This window comes from Corylus avellana, chromosome ca7 (genome assembly GCF_901000735.1).
Source record: "Corylus avellana chromosome ca7, CavTom2PMs-1.0".
Lineage (NCBI taxonomy): Eukaryota > Viridiplantae > Streptophyta > Magnoliopsida > Fagales > Betulaceae > Corylus > Corylus avellana.
In genome coordinates this window covers 24,577,607-24,596,554 of record NC_081547.1, presented here as the reverse complement: position 1 = coordinate 24,596,554, position 18,948 = coordinate 24,577,607, and the positions used below count along the sequence as shown (strand labels likewise).

General features: G+C 39.0%; 2 protein-coding genes across 4 annotated transcripts; one reads left to right on the top strand and one right to left on the bottom strand.

The window, feature by feature from the left end:
- Nucleotides 1-5,422: 5,422 nt before the first annotated feature.
- On the bottom strand, nucleotides 5,423-10,641 carry LOC132187198 (3-phosphoshikimate 1-carboxyvinyltransferase 2). Its single transcript, XM_059601422.1, has 8 exons — nucleotides 10,122-10,641; nucleotides 8,800-9,044; nucleotides 8,043-8,196; nucleotides 7,132-7,346; nucleotides 6,940-7,057; nucleotides 6,557-6,767; nucleotides 5,958-6,019; nucleotides 5,423-5,872 (listed from the first exon to the last, which is right to left on the bottom strand). Exons 1-8 carry the CDS (start codon nucleotides 10,461-10,463, stop codon nucleotides 5,654-5,656), a joined length of 1,566 nt encoding a protein of 521 aa, XP_059457405.1. The 5' UTR covers nucleotides 10,464-10,641; the 3' UTR covers nucleotides 5,423-5,653.
- A 763-nt stretch (nucleotides 10,642-11,404) lies between these two features.
- On the top strand, nucleotides 11,405-15,996 carry LOC132188725 (uncharacterized). 3 transcript variants are annotated; one of them, XM_059603256.1, is made up of 3 exons: nucleotides 11,405-12,315; nucleotides 13,620-14,126; nucleotides 15,495-15,996. In XM_059603256.1, exon 1 carries the CDS (start codon nucleotides 11,495-11,497, stop codon nucleotides 12,275-12,277), a length of 783 nt encoding a protein of 260 aa, XP_059459239.1. In that variant the 5' UTR covers nucleotides 11,405-11,494; the 3' UTR covers nucleotides 12,278-12,315; nucleotides 13,620-14,126; nucleotides 15,495-15,996. The 3 variants fall into 3 exon arrangements, with proteins under 3 accessions (XP_059459239.1, XP_059459240.1, XP_059459238.1); XM_059603257.1 differs by having other exon boundaries at nucleotides 11,405-13,786; nucleotides 13,900-14,126; XM_059603255.1 differs by having other exon boundaries at nucleotides 11,405-14,126.
- The last annotated feature ends 2,952 nt before the right edge of the window (nucleotides 15,997-18,948 follow it).

The window sequence follows — 18,948 nt, the reverse complement described above, 5'->3', positions numbered from 1 at the left end:
TTACTTTCTCTACAAGTATTTATTTTCTATAAATAGGCTTGCTTATTATGTAAAACGGAACTCATTGAATTATAATCAAATCAGAGAATTCTCTCTCAAATACTCTGCGGAGTTTTATTTTTTCTTAGCCTGCGGGCTTGTTTTATCTTTTGGGTAGAAGACGAAGACGCTTCTCCTTGCAGAATCAAAGACGCTGCTCTTTGATTAGTTACCTTAGTCTTCCGCTACGTCAGTTGGTATCAGAGCAGGCTTTATCCTGATCATGACCAATCAGCGCAACGGTGACGATTCCCTTAACGACGCTGCTCGTGACAGGGAGGCTCCTTGGAGAGCCGAATTCCAAGAGCTCCAGCAGATCCAGCAAACGATGCAACAGGAGATACGACAGGAGATGCGCCAGATGCGGGAGATGATAGAGCGCATGCACATAGGTCCTAATCGTAATCACAGGGACAATGATGCCCATGATGACGATGGGATCCGAGTAAGGCCTATTCCTCATCAACCACTTGCACCCATAAACCGACCACCGGCCTATGACGATCCTAGTGACGATGAAGACTTCGCTGAAGGAGTATTCGGACGGGACATTGAGGTAGATCGAAGGGGAGAATTACGTAGAGGAGTCGGTCGTGGTGGCACAGGCTTCAGAGGTTATGAGCGCGGTAGAGCTGGCCATATGGGGAATGTCTATGACGGCGCTGGCTACGGGATGCATATGGAGAGCAACCCAGACGTCAGGATCTTGGTAGGGAGGAATCCCACGAATACCGAATGAAGATTGATCTCCCATCATTCAACGGGCATCTTCAAATCGAAGATTTCTTAGATTGGGTGATGGAAGTAGAGAGGTTCTTTGATTATATGAGTATTCGCGAGGATCGCAAGGTGAAGTTAGTGGCATACAAGTTCAAGGGAGGAGCTTCTGCTTGGTGGGAAAAATTACAGATTTCCCGAGCCCGACAAGGGAAGAGACCTGTAACTTCATGGTTGAAGATGAAGCGGCTACTCAAAGCACGTTTTTTACCACCGGACTTTGAGCAACGGCTATTCCAACAATACCAAGAGTGTCGACAAGGAGGTCGGACCATCCAGGCGTATGTTGATGATTTCTATCGCCTATCTGCTCGGAATGATCTCATGGAGATAGAGGATCAACAAGTTGCAAGGTTTATTGGTGGACTGCGTGTGGCAATACAAGATAAGGTTTCTATGCATCCTGTCTTTACTTTGAATGAGGCAATTAGTTTGGCAACCCGAGCAGAGAAGCAACTGGAGAGGCCTAAAGCAACAACCTGGGAGCGAAACCCGAGCGATTCGACGAGACCAACGCAGGGTCGAGGAAAACAACCTCTAGTCCCGACTGTCACACCAAGTCAACCAGTGACTTCCACGGGAAAAGGAGCCAGTAGCAGTTCAAGCACCTCGAGACAACCAGCCAACAATCCATACGCACGGCCCAATCTAGACAAATGTTTCAAATGCAACCAACCGGGACATAGGTCGCATCAATGTCCCCGGAGGCAGATGGTAAACTTGATCGAACCTGAGCCAGAGGGAGGGTCCGAGAATGGAGATATTGATACACCCGAGTATGAAGAAGAGGAGTTGGCTGACACTGATGAGGGAATCCCACTTTCCCGATCCTTAGTAATTCAACGTTTACTCTTGACACCGAGGCAAGAGGATCAATCTCAAAGGCACAAGATTTTTCGTACTCGCTGCACAGTCAACCAAAGAGTATGTGATGTGATTATTGATAGTGGTAGCGGGGAGAACGTAGTGTCGAAGGAGATGGTTTCAAAGTTGGGTTTGAAAACTGAGAAGCACCCAACTCCATATAAGATCGGATGGATCAAGCGGGGGACCGAGACACTAGTAACCGAGAGATGTTGTTTCACATTTTCGATTGGTAAGCATTACTCGGATTCTATTTTGTGTGATGTTGTCGAGATGGATGCATGCCACTTAATCCTGGAAAGACCGTGGCAGTTTGACGTGAATGCCCAGCAGCAAGGAAGAGCCAATGTCTACACTATCTTTTGGGATGGTCGGAAGATAACATTTCGACCTTTACAGGAAGTCGAAAATTCTACTTATTCTAAGGGAAAGCCGGTCCTCCTATCCACTGGATCAGAATTTATAGAAGAAGTTAAGGAGGCCCGAGACATCATAGCATTGGTGACCAAGGGAACCCCGGGCTCCGTCTCACAAGAAGTTCCTGAGATAATGCGACCGATGTTACAAGAATTCCAAGACATCATGCCTGAAGAGATGCCCGAAGGACTGCCGCCCATGAGAGATATCCAGCACTATATTGACTTAGTGCCGGGCGCAAGTCTCCCGAACTTGCCACATTATCGAATGAGCCCAAAGGAGAATGCTATTTTGCAAGAGCAGGTAGAGGGGTTAATTCGGAAGGGACACTTGCGAGAGAGTATGAGTCCATGCGCAGTACCGGCCCTACTTGTACCGAAAAAAGATGGGAGTTGGCGAATGTGCGTGGATAGCCGGGCAATAAACAAGATCACGGTCAAGTATCGGTTTCCAATTCCCCGAATAGGTGACATGTTTGATATGCTATCTGGGGCTAAGATTTTTTCGAAGATTGACTTGAGGAGTGGATATCACCAAATCCGTATACGACCGGGAGATGAATGGAAAACCGCGTTCAAGACTAAAGAGGGGCTTTATGAATGGATGGTGATGCCTTTCGGCCTTTCGAATGCACCAAGCACTTTCATGCGACTCATGAATCAGGTACTGAAACCTTTTATTGGAAAATTTGTCGTTGTCTATTTCGATGATATTCTTATCTATAGTCGCAACCCGGTGGATCACATGGATCACGTGAGGAAAGTGTTGGAGGTTCTCCGTGAAAATAAGTTGTTTATCAACTTAAAGAAGTGTAGTTTCATGATGGATCAGTTACTCTTCCTCGGATTTGTAGTCGGTACCGATGGAATCCGAGTGGATGAAGAGAAGGTGAGAGCAATCCGAGAATGGCCCACACCCAAGTCAGTGGGAGAAGTAAGAAGTTTCCATGGGTTAGCAACTTTCTATAGAAGGTTCGTTCGGAATTTCAGCAGTATTGTAGCACCGATCACCGAGTGTATGAAGAAAGGAAAATTCAATTGGGGTGAAGAAGCTGAGCGAAGTTTCTCAATCATCAAAGAAAAGCTATGCACAGCACCTGTACTTGCCTTACCTGACTTTGACAAGCTGTTTGAAGTTGAATGTGATGCATCAATCGTCGGGATAGGAGCTGTGTTATCTCAAGAAGGGAAGCCCGTAGAATTTTTTAGTGAGAAGCTCGGAGAAGCAAGACAGAAGTGGTCAACATATGAGTTGGAGCTTTATGCTGTCTTGAGAGCCCTCAAGGTGTGGGAGCACTACCTGATCCAACGAGAGTTTGTCCTCTATACCGACCATCAAGCATTAAAGTTCATCAATAGTCAAAAGAATTTGAATCGGATGCATGCTCGGTGGGTTTCTTACATCCAACGGTTCACTTTTTCTCTCAAGCATAAGTCGGGAAAACTAAATCGTGTAGCTGACGCTTTAAGCCGCCGAGCTACCCTGCTGATCACCATGAAAGCTGAAGTGACTGGATTCGAGTGCCTAAAGGAGTTATATGAGGAAGATGAAGATTTTGGTAAAACCTGGAAGCATTGCAAGGCGGGGCAACCAATTTCTGAGATACATATTCAGGAGGGGTATTTATTTCGTGGGAATCGGCTGTGCATTCCGAGGAGTTCCTTACGGGAACAAATAATCCGAGAATTACATGCTGGAGGTTTGGGTGGTCATCTGGGAAGAGACAAGACTATTGCTCTGGTAGAGGAACGGTATTACTGGCCGCAACTGAAGAAAGAAGTAGGTAATTTTGTCCGACGATGCCAGACTTGTCAGGTCGCCAAGGGGCAAACCCAAAATACGGGATTATACATGCCTCTACCAATACCAGAAGCATCGTGGGAAGATGTATCCATGGATTTTGTATTGGGTCTCCCGAGAACCCAACGAGGAGCAGATTCTATAATGGTAATTGTGGATAGATTTTCCAAAATGGCTCACTTTGTTGCTTGCAAGAAAACATCTGATGCAGTTCAAGTGGCCAATCTATTCTTCCGAGAGGTGGTTCGATTGCATGGAGTCCCAAAGTCTATCACTTCTGACCGAGACACCAAGTTCTTGTCTCACTTTTGGCGAACATTATGGAGGCGGTTCGACACAGCATTGAACTTTAGTAGCACGAGCCATCCGCAGACGGACGGGCAGACAGAAGTTGTTAATCGAACTCTAGGTAATTTACTTCGATGTATTGCAGGTGACAAACCGAAGCAGTGGGACTTGGCTTTAGCTCAGGCTGAGTTCGCCTACAATAACATGGTGAATCGATCTACTGGGAAGGCACCATTTGAAGTCGTCTATGGAAGAACTCTGAGACTTGCAGTAGATCTTGCAACTTTACCTAAGCTACCCGGTGCAAGTGTGGCAGCGGAGCATTTAGCAGAACGGGTGAAAGCTACCCAAGAGGGAGTTCGTCAGCATATGGAAGAATCCTATGCTAAGTACAAGACGGCAGCAGACAAGGGTCGGCGATCGAAGATTTTTCAAGAAGGAGATCTTGTGATGGTGTATCTACGCAAGGGGCGACTGCCAACTGGTACTTCTGGAAAGCTGAGGAATAAGAAGTATGGTCCATGCAAGGTACTAAAAAAAGATTAACGACAATGCATATGTCATCGATCTTCCAGAAGAAATGGCGATATCCTCAACATTCAACGTGGCAGACATTTTTGAATATTTTCCACCAGAAGAGTCAGAACTTAACTCGAGGACGAGTTCTTTTCAAGAAGGGGAGACTGATGTAGGACATGTGTGTCCCCACCCCCAAGAATAAATAGTTTACTTTTAATCCTTTCCCTACTAGGAGTATATTTACTTTTCCTAATTAGAATTATGTTTACTTTCCCTACTAGGATTATGTTTACTTTCCTACTAAGATTAGATTTACTTTCTCTACTAGAAGTAGGTTTACTTTTTCTCCAAGGATTTCTCTTCTATAAATAGGCTTGCCTATTATGTAAAACTCAATCAATTGAATTATAATCAAATCAGAGAATTCTCTCTCAAATACTCTGCGGAGTTTTATTTTTTTCTTAGCCTGCGGGCTTGTTTTATCTTTTGGGTAGAAGACGAAGACGCTTCTCCTTGCAGAATCAAAGACGCTGCTCTTTGATTAGTTACCTTAGTCTTCCGCTACGTCACTGCCCTACCCCAGTGGCCCTTAAATGGAATCGAGCGGCAAAACCCATTTAGGGCAAAGGTTATTGGCGGCATGAAGTAAAGAACAAAAGAAAAATACAAAAGAGATAAGAAGAATCATGTGAAGCTTTGCCACGGAGAGAGAGAGAGAGAGAGAGAGAGAGAGTGCATCAAGTAGGCATTAAATTACAGTCTTACAAACAAGAAGCTCAGCTTTACTTACCCCAAAACAAAACACTAATAAAAGAAGCTCAACTTGCAAATATAATTATCAAAAACTACAAGGCAGTATAGAAAAATAGGGAGGAGTTGGCTCCCTGATGCTTTGGCTGCAGGGAAGGGCATTATTTTTTTCTTCTAAGCATTTATTTAAAAGAGCTGTTCAATGCTTTGTAAATCTCTGGAGGACTTCAAAGTAGTCTGGGAATGTTTTACGGGTGCAACCGGGGTCGTTGATGGTGACAGGAACATCTCCACAGGCAGCAAGTGAGAATGCCATAGCCATTCTGTGATCGTCATAAGTGTCGATAGCCGTCACATTGAGATTCTCCGGCGGTGTGATCACACAGTAATCAGGTCCTTCTTCAACTGTTGCTCCCAGCTGAAATATCAAGCCTATATATGTTAGTAGGAAAAAAAGTATGGTGAAGGGATTTCAGATGTACAGGAGGCTACAAGAAACTTGCCTTCCTTAGTTCTGTGCAAATGGCAATCATCCTTTCTGTCTCTTTCACTCTCCAACTTGCCACTAAAAAAATAGGTAAACCAAGAGATCCAAGTTGGTGTTTGATACAATAATGTAAATCTCAAAAGATGTGTGTGATATAAATCCAATGAGCATTTAAGAATCAAATTTGATATGAAATATGAACCCTGGCCCCACTAGGAAAAAAAAACACTTCATTGCTACTTATATGAAGGTGAGAGCGCACCATATGGTGGCCATTAGTCACTGTCAATGGTGTCTGCAACAGCAGTGAAGTGCAGGGACCAAGAAATGGGAAAATTCCACTTTGTGTAGTTGGGTTGACTTCTAACACCATTTTCTCATATGGCTTGATCTGCCACCCATCTTTCACAATTTAAAATATTGGACCAAATTCCCATTGCTCAGGACCAGCCAAATGGTAATCACCAGTTCAATTTCAAAGTGCCCGACAAAAAATCATGAATTGGCAGGGCAAATGGAAAAAAGGTTCTAAACATTTATCTATAATGCCACTTATAAACAACTAGAGGCCAAAATTCATTTTCATTTTTCTCTACTACAAAAAGACCAACCTACCGTCTCTTATGGCAGTGGGTCCATCAGCAAAAAGGGCAACAACAGCAAGAGTCATAGCAACATCCGGCATTTTGTTCATATTGACATCAATAGCTCGCAGGTGCTTTCTTCTGGAAGAATCTCGTGGTGGTCCAGTGACGGTTACACTGTTCTCTGTCCAGGTAACTTTAGCACCCATCTTCTCAAGAACTTCAGCGAATTTTACATCCCCCTTAATTAATGGAAAATAATGGTAAGAATATTCCTAACATATGTAATACAGATGTATCGGCTAGACTCATCCAAAACATAGAATAGATTCAAACTAAGAGACTTTGTGTCCCATGTAAGTAATTAAGGATGTGAATAGGTTGCAAGTTTCTTTATTGGCATGAGGGAATTACCTGCAAACTGCTTGTCCCACAACCTTCAACAGTAACTGTCCCACCAGTGACTGCTGCACCAGCTAGGAAGTAACTAGCACTTGAAGCATCACCTTCGACAAAAGCATTTCCAGGAGACCTAATAATCATATAATTACTCTCAGAATGACCAGATCTCACAAACTGCTGCAATTCTATGTTAGAGAAACCTACTTGTACTTTTGACCTCCTCGGACCAAGAACCGATCCCAGCTATCAGTGTGTTCTACAGTGACTCCAAAGCGTTCCATCAACTTCAAAGTCATCTCAACATATGGAATGGAAATCAGTTTGTCAATTATCTGAATCTCTACGTCTCCAAGAGCCAAAGGAGAAGCCAAAAGCAAAGCAGTCAAGTATTGACTACTAATTGATCCAGAGAGCTCCACCTGCAAATGAAGACACATAGCACATAAATAAAAATGATCAAGTTTGCTCAATCTTGGCCAACAACAATAATCCACAGGCTTGGTTCAAAATTTTCCTTCACATAAGAAACTAGGAGGCAAAATCAATGGCAGAGCCAGAACTTGAAGAATAATATTTGAATAAATGTTTCAAGTTTCAAAATCAAGAAACATTTGAGGAAAATAAAAAATAAGAAACATGAACAATCATATCAAGACTTTTATTTTCCAGCAATTGAATTAAAGAATACAAGTCCCTTTCCTAGAAAAGCCAATGGATGATAGGTGAGCTGAAATTTATACCTGAAATCCATTTTCTAATTTTAACTGAACAAAGTTCAATTCTTTCATATTTCTATACATAGACGATTGACACCCTAGAGCTTCAAAAGGCTGTCCAAGCAACCAAAGCCACAACGCACCAGGTTACAAACCCATTTAAGTCCATTCTTCCACACAAAAGGTAAAATCACTAGTTGAAATATCACTGTGGTTATGCATCCTAATGTTTCTCAACACATTAAACTTAAAGCTGGGTTCCCATGGTTACTTTTATACCTTTGGCAGTAAATATTGATGCAAGAATTCTATAAAAATTAGAAGACATGTTGGAATGAGAAACAACAATATTTTCAATCCATTAATCCACCAATTACACATTATAAAATGTCACCTCACCTTACCCCCTGGAAGACCCCCCTTTCCAATTACACGCACAGGGGGGCATTTTGTGCCAAGAAAACAATCAACATCAGCACCAAGCTGCTTAAGACCAGTAACTAAATCCTCAATGGGTCTCTCTCTCATTCGGGGCACGCCATCAAGTATGTAGCTGAAATGTATTAAATAGTACAAAGGGTCAATTTAGGATGTAATAACAGTAAAAGACACAGAACATGTAACTGGATGGCTCCAGAAGAACTTAGTGGAATTAAGGAGAAGACACCCCTGGTGATGCAACCCTCTTGCAGAATCTATTCAAAAGTTAGCCTTTGAGAATGCAACTAAATTGTCACATGCCTCTGAAAAGTAACAAAAGAAGAAAAGAGGCCAATTGATCCAAATAACAATATTCCCTAACAACGATAAAACTCAAAAAAGCTTATGATCCATTCTAGACAGTTGCCATCATATAGAAGTCCTTAATTCTTATGTATATGCCAACTCTATGGAAGAGGCAATATTGCATACTTTGTACTTTGTTTAAGTTATATACAAAAACGAACATAGCAATAACTTCAACACCATAGACATTATAGTGCCAACAAATAAGAATCAATCCAGTTTTCCAGGTTAATCAGGAAAAATAAGTGTAGTGTGAAAGTAAGAGCCAGATTTTATAGAGACTACATAGCAGCAATCCTGCTGGTAGGGCAGGAATTTCGTATTTCGTATTTCCAAAACAATTTTGTTCAAAAAGAAAAACCAGACATACCTTGAATTTCCCCCAGCTGCAGTAACTGCAGCTGTCAATGGACGCATTGCTGTTCCTGCATTTCCAAGGAAAAGTTGAATTTCTTCCCTTGATTCTTTGCCCACTGGAAACAGACCACCACAACCTTCCACAATTGCTCTTTTAATTGTCTTGTCCTCTGCTACACGTAGCCCAAGGGTTCTTAATGCACCAAGCATGTAATGAACATCATCACTATTTAACAAGTTGTCTACCACAGTTGTTCCCTGGAGAATAAGTAAAGACAACAATTAACAACTGCCAAGAGACTTGCACTAAGTTAAGAATGAAAACATGAAGAAAAAAAAAGCACAAAACAAATCAATTACTTTATGACCCTTTCCTTTTTCATCTAAACAGTTACCAAACATAAATCACCAAAACAAAAACTACAAACTTTGGAGGAAGTTCCATGCCACATTTTACCGTAGATCTTCCCAGGAAATTAATAATGTATTTAAAACCAGTTCTATTACTCTGAAGCCCTTACATTAGAGGGAACCAAGCACAGAGACATTCTTTGGAATCTAAACTTACCAGTCAAAATAACCATTTAAAATGAAAAAATACCAAATGAGAAATTTGGCAATCAAACGTGAAATCTTTTTAAGTTGAAGTTGAAGTTGTGAATTAAAACTTGAACGACAAACCGTCTCTTTTTTTTTTTTTTTTTTTTTATCGTTTTAACAGTTATTCTCTCAGCAAGCAAACAGATATCAATTCATTTCCAATAATTGAAGAACATACACCACAAATTACAACTACCCAAAACAAATCTATATATACTATAGCTTGCGAAAGAAAGTGCATGCTTCTAATACTAATAATTCCCAATACTTTCTATAACCATATTTTATTATGATCCAAGCGCAGTTTATATGACAAGAATTCAAATTAGCCCAGAAAAAAAAACTTTGCAATTCTCTTCTCTTTTCTCCCTTGTTTCCAAGTCCAAACAGGAACTTAGTGAAAAGTACAAGTGTGCAACAAAGATACCAAACCAAATGCCTATTCTCAAACCAAAACGGATGTCCTTTCAATCCCATTTAAAATCCAAATACCAGAAATCATCATCACCACAAATCGCGTTCTTCCATAATTCTCATATTAGGCTCATAAGCTAGAAAATGACATACACATATTAACTGATTAAAGAACCTAAAATGCGATCAAATTTTCAAACTCTCCTGCATTTTCCTGCACTATCTAGGGAACCGAAAAAACCCAGATATACCCAAACCAAGTTCCTCCACTACAGTACAAGAAAACTAGAGTTACCCTCAAGAACTCAATTGATTGTATACCTCAGAGAGAGCAGCCAGAAGCAGAATCCGATTCGACAGCGATTTGGACCCCGGCAGCGTGATAGCACCGGAGATCTCTTTGATGGGTTGCAACACGATCTCCGGTACCGTTGACGGCTTCTCTGCTGCGGCAACCGAAGCCGAAACCCTAACCGCACCAGCTCGACGACTACCCACCAAGCTCACATTCTTGTGCTTCAAAGTCCAAGAATTTGGTGAGGCCAAGAACTGTGGCCTGAAATTAAGAGAATTCAGAGAATTGTGCTTGTGGGGTTTGGGATTGTTGTGAAAAATTTGGGTGCTATGAGCTCCTCCACTGCAGATTTTGCTTACTTGAGCCATCTCTCTCTCTCTCTCTCTCTCTCTCTGGCTCTCTCTTCCAGTTGCTCTCTCGCTTTCTATAATGGGTTTGCTGAGAATTGGGGGCTTTTGGTGCAATGGGTGTTGTTAGATTGACTCTCCGGAGGGGGGAGGGTTTACCAACCAAAAGATGGCCACCATAAACGTGGGAAAAGACACTGAAAGTGTCCCTTGTTCTGTGCTATGAGCGATTGTACGTTGTGCTGGAAATGTTGTACTTCGTGGTTGGTGAATTATTTAAATGGGTTGTTGCCTGTTGGCAAAATCGACCCGGTTGGGGTTGGTGGGAGTGGCGGGTGGCTCCGAATTGCAGTCATGGCTGGCAGTGTCACTCTCTCGCACCAACCCACCCATCATGGGGCCCAATTTACAGGAACAAAAATGGTAACAACCACCACCCAAATCTCACAAACATACCAATTATCTAATTTACCAATTCCATTAGTTTTTGATGAATTTAATGTTGCATATTTTGCATACAAATTCATTGAATTTTTTGGACCCAATACTTTTATAAGATAAATTTTTTGTTTCAATTAAGTCGGAGGAATTTCTTCCGATCGTAAGGTTTTAATTATTAAAATTGAAAATCTATAAATTATATAAAAATCACATGAAAATCTAAGGACTACATTTGATTTTTTTTTTCTTTATAATTATCACATAAATTTGAAACGGAAAATACACAGTATTTTTAGAGATTATATTAAAAGAATTTTTTACGACTCAATTTATAAAAAATCTTTTTTCCTTTACAAACTCGAGCGGGCCAGTAAGATCAGTGAGCCACTTCTTTGTTGAGACACACAAAAAGCCCAAGCCCACTCCAAATCACAAAGGCCCACCCCTCTTTGTGTCCCAATTACCAGTTTGTTTGTTTGTTTGTTTTTTTTTTTTTTGGTGGGGGAGGGGGGTGTTGGGGGGAGCTCGTTTCCAGGGTTTTGAATTGAATACGTCTTCCCCTAAGGCTTCAGTCTCTCTCTCCCTCTCTCTCTCTCTCTCTCTCTCTGAAAATGGAGTCTCTTGCTAGACTGCACAACTGTCATCAAACCCTACACCTCTCACTCAATCACCGCCGTCCGTCATTCCCGGAGCCCATATCTTCTCTCTTCCTCACAGCCCCAACGCCATCATCGTCATCATCATCAGCACCGGCCAGAGCCTCATCATCACCATCATCATCATCATCATCGCCGGACCCACTTCACAGAACCACCCAGAACCCCAAACACGCACTCTGCCAAACCCTCAAGTCCCTCCTCAGAATAACCCTGCCCACCATCGCCTCGACAGCCACAGCAGCATTACTCTTCACGCGGATGCGCTTCGACCCAAAGCCCCTCATTTCTCAACCGTCAACCCAAGAACACGTCGGAGAGAGCAACGGCGTTAAGATTAGCTACTTTGACCTTAAGGTCAAGATGAAAGTTGTAGACTTTGTGCTCGAAGTAAAACCCGACGACCAAGCTTGGCATTTGCTCAAGACCCAGCTTCGTGGTTATAGCCAAGAGCTCGAATCCGCCAGATTTGGGTTCCAAGAGATATTGGCCAAAGACTTGTTATGCCACAGGGCTCGCTGTGGCGACATAAGGGAGTGTTTGGAAATGGCTGATGAACTCGAGGGCTTGTCCAGAGAAATAGAGGAGGCCATGGACAGGTGCAGGGACAAGGACATCAAGTATTATTTGAAGGATTTCAAGGGCTTGGTTGCGCGAGTAAGGGATTCTAAGGGGGACGTGTTTCGTGCATTGAAGTATTTTCAGGAGCTTGAGCACGAGGAGGACAACGAGCTATAGCCGAAAGAACTTGTTTCCATGCGGTGTCATGCTTCTTGGTACTTTACTGCGTTTGTTTAGGTTTTGTTAATGCCTTTTGATGCTCTCGTAGCTGTAGATTATAGGTTGAACATACAGATTAGAGAGAGGCTCTGAGGGAGAGTAATGTTGAGTGAATCGGTTATAGGTTGTCTCTCAATTTGTGTAGTAGAAGATAGTTAGCGAGGTAAATTTTTATTTACACTGGTTACTCGGTAGCAGAAATAGTTACGTTTCTAGTTTCGTCATTATCTTAGGCCATCATGTGAATTCAAAAAAGCCATTATTTGAATTTCCTGCAGACATTATGAATTCATAAAAGACAATCTAAGTGATAGTCTCTATCTGTCTATCTTGTCCTGCAGCTGTGCATTTTTATTTTCACATGAAATTCATTGCATTGTTTATTGAGTTTGTTATTAAAAAATGCAACTGGTGGAACTACACTGAAGCCATTATTTTCAATGTTGTTGGTGCAAGCAAATGGGGCGGAGAAGGATTAGGTTCATTATTGTGGAAGTCGAGGCCAATAACTTTTTATTTTTTATTTTTTGTGGTAGTCTAGTAAAGATTAGATTTGTTTGTTCTTTTGGGTGATTGATATGGATGAGATATTGATAAAGCATCAATTTATACATATGATTTTGAAGAATGCTTAATATGTCAAGGCCTACCAGCCATTTGTTTCTTTGGGTGACCGGTATGAGAAATGCCTGCTGTAGAACTCTGAAAGCATTTTTTTCTAAGTCATTGGTGCAAGAAAATGGCAGAGAAGAGGTGAGGTTATTGTTGTTTGTGGGGGGGGGAAGGGTATTGTATGAGAAGTTCTTGTATTAAAGGCTGGTGTGAATGATATTATCAATAAAGCATCAATGTATGAAATGGGAAAAAGTGCAAGAACAAAGTTCTACGGTAGTTGGCCATGAGAATGAGTCCCTTACTGACTCCTAACTGCAAGTACTCTTATGGTGGTCAAATGGGGTTGTTTTGTTGGTATCATCTAGTATAGTTCTGGGATTTATGGTCAAGAGCTATGTGTTAGCCAATCCAGATTGGATATGTGAAGGAAGATTTTGCCTTTCATCAATCAGTGGTTATGTGCAACATGGTAGTAAAATAGTCATCGAAATTGGAGAAGGAGGCTTTTCATCAGGGGCATTGGGACCATCCTCAAGGAGAGGGCCATAAAAAGAGAAAGAATTATTAAGTTACAGGAGTGAATTGAATTTAAATTTATGGGTAGAGGGGGAGGATGCTAACCGCATGATTTTTCATTTCTCTAGAAATTCTCTGATTGTGTCTTTTGGCATTCCATTTTGTTCAGCTTTGTTAGGTGGGGACTGCAAAGCGTGCCACGATGGGTATTTGCAAATGTCTGGCTGTCTGAATTGACAGTATTGCCACAGGCAGGCTTTGATGGAGTTTTCCATGGGATGTTCTAACTTCTTGAATAATGTTGGATGGCTATTAGGATGAGTTGGTGGGAACAAGGTCAGTACATGTGCTGAAAAGGGACCATGCTCAGTGCTCACTAGTAGTAGATTAAAGGGTAGTGCCTATGTATATAGTCAATTGCTTGATTTGACTGTGTTACTCAATCTTAGCATCTTGGAGAAGACAAGCCACCGCTGCCAAACAAATTTTGCAGAGATGCGTAAGAGGAATAAAATTTGCAGACAAACTGGTTTTTCCAAAGCAATGGGCTGGTCAGTTCTAGTTGACTGTAGTCAGACATCATTGATGCAGCTGGTTATTTCCCATATGTGGGCATTCTGAACCTGATCCACCAAGTGCATAATGTCCGCTGTGGAACGTCCGGACTTCCATTCAGGTAAACTATACCTTGCAGGATGGAATTTTTAGTTAAAGCAAAATGTACCACAGAGTGCCCTGCCTGCCCTGTGGTACATTTAGCAATCATGTTTTCTTCTTGTGGCATCACCATATATCCTGATTGAAAGTTAAAAAATTGAAACAACTGTGTTTCAATGATAACAGATTCTATATCTTAATTTGCATTAATTTCATGTAGTGGACCCATTTTTACATGATGCATTTTAACCTTTGTTGCTAGGTGAAACACCATGAAGTGTTTTGCTTTTCATGGCTTGTAAAACATGCCACTAGCATCATTTTTCAATTATTTTTAATTATGTATAGTATGATATTGAATTTTATGAAGGATCATATTTCATTGTTGCTACCTTGAACATGGCCAAACACTTCTTCGTTTCCTTGATGAATAGCTGCAAAACCAACCTTTTTCATGCATAAGATCACAATTTGCCGGTCAAGGATTTATGCCTTATGGTGGCTCTTTGTTCTAGCTTATACACTAAATAATCTCAAAAATAAGAATTTGTATTGCACTTTTGCCTCATCCTATGGGCATGAATCCCAAACCTAAAATAAATCCATGAATATAAACAAACACGAATAAGCAAAAGATTGGTTTTAGGTAAGACAATAGGTAGGTCTAAGTACAAAATAATTAGAAGAAAGGAATTTGTATAGAAGTTTTAAGAACCTAAGTATGTGTTGAAGTGACAGTTCTTATTCTAATTAGTAGAAGTATTCATATCACATGTGATTTAATTAATGGTAAGATTAGATTTGATAAACGTGTGTGCTGTAGATGTACAAGTACATTGCTTATTTCTTGTGGTGAGTGGCCTGGCCTCAAAAATTAATTTCCTCTGAGTCCTTTATTTCAAGCATGATATATATATATATATATATATATATATATATATATATATAAGAAGACTGAAATCCTCTTAACTGAATAAAGTCTTAATTGTTACATGAATCCTGTTAAAGCTTTGAATTGTATTAGACTTGGATCTATTTTGATACTCTTGGAGATATTTCTGATCATTGGGGAGGTGAATTTCATAACTATGGTGTAACTCTGAAATAGTTTGTAGAAATCTATGACCACAAGTATTGGTTATCCATGCTAAAAAATACTCTGAATCTCTTGGTAGTCTTTTCCATTTATCCCTTAAGACCCCCCTCCCCCTAGCCCCCTAGCCAGGCTTCTTTCTGGGCTGAGTGAGAGATAAACTTCTCAAAGCTTGAAATACAGGATCATAATTTTGTACTTAGTTTGACAGGTTCACATTGTAACAGTGGGATAATTATATAGTGTAAATGGATTATATTCTTCATTTTAATTCTCTAATATGTCCTTTGACAGAAACTTGGGGAAGGCGTAAAGGCGTGTCTATGGTGATAGATGTGTACAGTCTTTGATCGTGCGTTTGCTCCCGGAGCTGTCTCATTGAGTCGGAGCCTCGTTCCATGATGTTCTCAACATCCACAATCTCCAAGGTAATGTTGGTGCGATGTATGTGGTTGAATTCAAAACACAGTGGGACACCGCGGATGATATGACTGCAATGGTAGCTGCTAAGCTGGTGCCAGAATCGACTGCAAAGATATAAAATGATAAATCCTGTGGCTTCCATCAAGAATTTCAAATATAAAATGATTAATTCATCCGTTGGATCTGAAGGATCTCCTGTCAAAAAGGAAAAGTAGACAAATATTATTTACTTCAATGTTGTGTCTCTATGTCTTAGAGTTCATAGTTGATTATTCAACAAAAGGTGTGAAGTGATGTTAGAATTAATTATTTTGCATGTTATGTATTACAAGGATGTTATTAATTTGCTAATGGAAGGGTGATGCTTTCTCTAGTGCCATAGACCACTTTTAAACCATTTTTATCTTAAAGCAACGTTCCATAAGTTTTTGAAAAATAAAAAATAAAACAAAAATTTTAAAAATTTATGGTGCCAAAGTATGTATGTTAAGTATTTTGAGAAGTGTTTTTTGGTGGTGTGATTTGAATTTGTTTTTGATGTGATACAAAGTTCAAAAGTGTTTTTAGTGGGATTCACATTTTAAAAAATATTGTTTGTGAGGTGTGCCAAAAAATAATAATAATAATAATAAGTTGATAAACATTTTGAAAAATATTTTGTATTTTCAAATAAATAAATAAGTGTTTTCTCGGAGGTCGAAGAGAAAAGGATTGTTTTTCCATACACCAAAAAGAAAATCCTAGAGAACATATTTGTTGTTTATTTTTGGAAAAGTTTACATACCATCTTCAAGCTACTACACAATTGATAATGTCTCTTCCAATTTCTAAGCTACCTTAACGACGAAACTACCCTTAGTAAAATAAAAACAAAAAATACTAAAACTTCTAGAAAAAACCTAAAACTAAAAAATAAAATCCAAGGGGTGGTCAAATTTAAACTAAAAAAAAATCCTTTTTATTAGAAAAGTTGATTTTTTTAATGAAAAAATTCGTTTTTTTTTTTAAATAAAAAATAAAAAAATTCCGTTTTAAAAAAATAAATTTTTTGTTTAAAAATGTAAAAATTTTCGATTTTTAAAACAACTTTTTTAAAAAAATAATAATTGATTTTTTAAAAATAAAAATTTCCTTTTAAAAAAATAAAAAATTTCGTTTATAAAACAAATTTTGTTTTTTTAACTAAAATTTTTGTTTTTTTTTTAAAAAAATTATTATTATTATTTTTTTTTTTGAATTTATAGGGTATTTTTTGTCTTATTGAGAAATATATAGAGACATTTTTATCTTTTCCTAACCTTGGGAAGACATTGTTAGAATCGAAAGTTTTGAGAGATATTATCAATTGGAAAATAGTTTGGAGGGATATACGAATTTTACCCTTATATTTTTAAGAGAAGTAGATTTAAAAAAACAATGAAAGAAAAAGAACTTTGTGAGAGAGGCATGAGGCTTATGATTGGTATCTCTCTACCTGCTTTGGCCACAAAATAATGTCACCCAATAGATTACCAAAAAGGGTACTTTTGTAAATGCACTCTAATGACTAAAACTATAATAGCATTATAGCAGCCTTACCCAGACCTTTTTTTTTTTTTTTTTTTTTTGCTAAGGCAATTTAGTGGAAAAAAAAAAAGAAAAAAAAAAAAAAGTCTTAAAATCGTCCCCTTCAGCCTCACTAGTGAACAGTATTGTTTACTCACTAATTGAATAAAAAAAATAGTTTCTCTCCCCAGCCCCCAATTTTCTTTTCAATTTCTCTCACCTCCTTTAATAGTTAAAGAAAGAATAAACTAATCTTTGAAAAATAACAGTTAAATGGAATAGTAAAAGTGGATTGTTAAAATAATGAGGCGGCTATAGTGCTCAAAAAAATGAATAGTTAAAATAGAGAAAAATGTATTTTTAGTTATTTTGGTGAGTAAAATTTGGTGAAATTGCTAATAATGCAAAATAGTTTCTATTTATCTATTTTATGCTTGTGTTGTTCAGGTGAAACATAAAATTATGCCTTGCTAGTTCATCATTTTGAATTAGGGATTTGACTAGTTTAATTAAATGGGTATGATTAATGTTGACCTTTATAATCTCATATTCAGGTTTTGACACAACTCAAACCTGACATGCGAACACGAATTGCCACCACTATTCGTGATACACATCCTTCCAAACCCATAATAGGTTCATAGGAAATATATTCCAAGTCTGCACAAGCTCATCTCAAATATATAAAAAACAAGTAATTGTTATTGTTCTTTGCATTTACAAAATTTTTAAAGTGATGTAATATAACTCCCTATTTTGTTGTACAATATTATTTTGTTGAATACCTAAGTTAATATATGATTTCGTATTTAATGATCAGGGCAAATTAAATTTTGTGTTATTATCAAACTTCACTTAACATTTTTATCATGTAAAGAGAATTTGAGTCAATAATACAATGGAGTAAAATATTAACTTAATATTTTTTAGTGTGTTTACTGGTTTTATTTCGAAGAATTTGATGTTGTTGATTCTAAAAGCAGGCCTGCACATAAATATTAAATAGGAAAAAATACACTTTACCTCCCTGAACTATCAAACCATTTGTACTTTTAATCCCAATGTTTAAAAAATGACACTTCACCCTCCCAAACTTTCAAATTGTTGCAATTTGACCATTCTAACTTTTTTTTTTCTTTCCAAAATGCCCCAATTTCAAGTAAAATAAATAAATAAATAAAATAAAATAAAATTTAAATTAAGGGGTGACTGGCCTCCCCAGTTGGGCCGAGCGATGGAGCTTCCTTCACAAATCACAACCCTTGATAGTAATAGCTAGCTCCTTGGATTCGGTTAGGAATGAGATTGATGGAAATTTGTGGGCTTCTGTGTCTTCCACTCGATGAAGAAGCTCTCCTCATGCTGATGACGTTCGATCTCTCCTATTTCTTTGAAGACGATCATGATGATCTCAAAAGAAAATACAAAAGCCTTGTGGGCATGGGGTGGGTAAGCAATTGGAGCGGCTCAAGAAAGTACTTAACCCACCAAATCAAAGTGGGCATGGGGCGGGTAAACAATTGGAGGAGCGGCTCCTCAATAACCCACCAATTCAACGTGGGCATGGAATCGGGTGTTCGAGTTTCGACTTGAAACTCGAATCAGCAGCAAAAAAACTCCATCTTGCGTAAGAAAAGAAGCTTCCAAAGAACAAGAAGCCTTGCTGTGGAGCATCTCCCGCCAAAAGACTGCCCAAGAAACCTCAACCTCGATGGTAATTATCTTTATATATTAGTGATGATTTTTTTATTAATACAATTAATATATGATGTTTGTTTTT

Excerpts from the sequence above, each read along its gene's own strand:
- LOC132188725 (XM_059603256.1), top strand. The coding sequence starts at position 11,495 with ATGGAGTCTCTTGCTAGACTGCACAACTGTCATCAAACCCTACACCTC.
- LOC132187198 (XM_059601422.1), bottom strand. The coding sequence starts at position 10,463 with ATGGCTCAAGTAAGCAAAATCTGCAGTGGAGGAGCTCATAGCACCCAA. Across the intron at positions 7,347-8,042 it reads GGGGTCTTCCAGGGGGTAAG|GTGGAGCTCTCTGGATCAAT; the intron begins GTGAGGTGACAT and ends CTTCATTTGCAG. Across the intron at positions 6,020-6,556 it reads ACCCACTGCCATAAGAGACG|TGGCAAGTTGGAGAGTGAAA; the intron begins GTAGGTTGGTCT and ends CTATTTTTTTAG.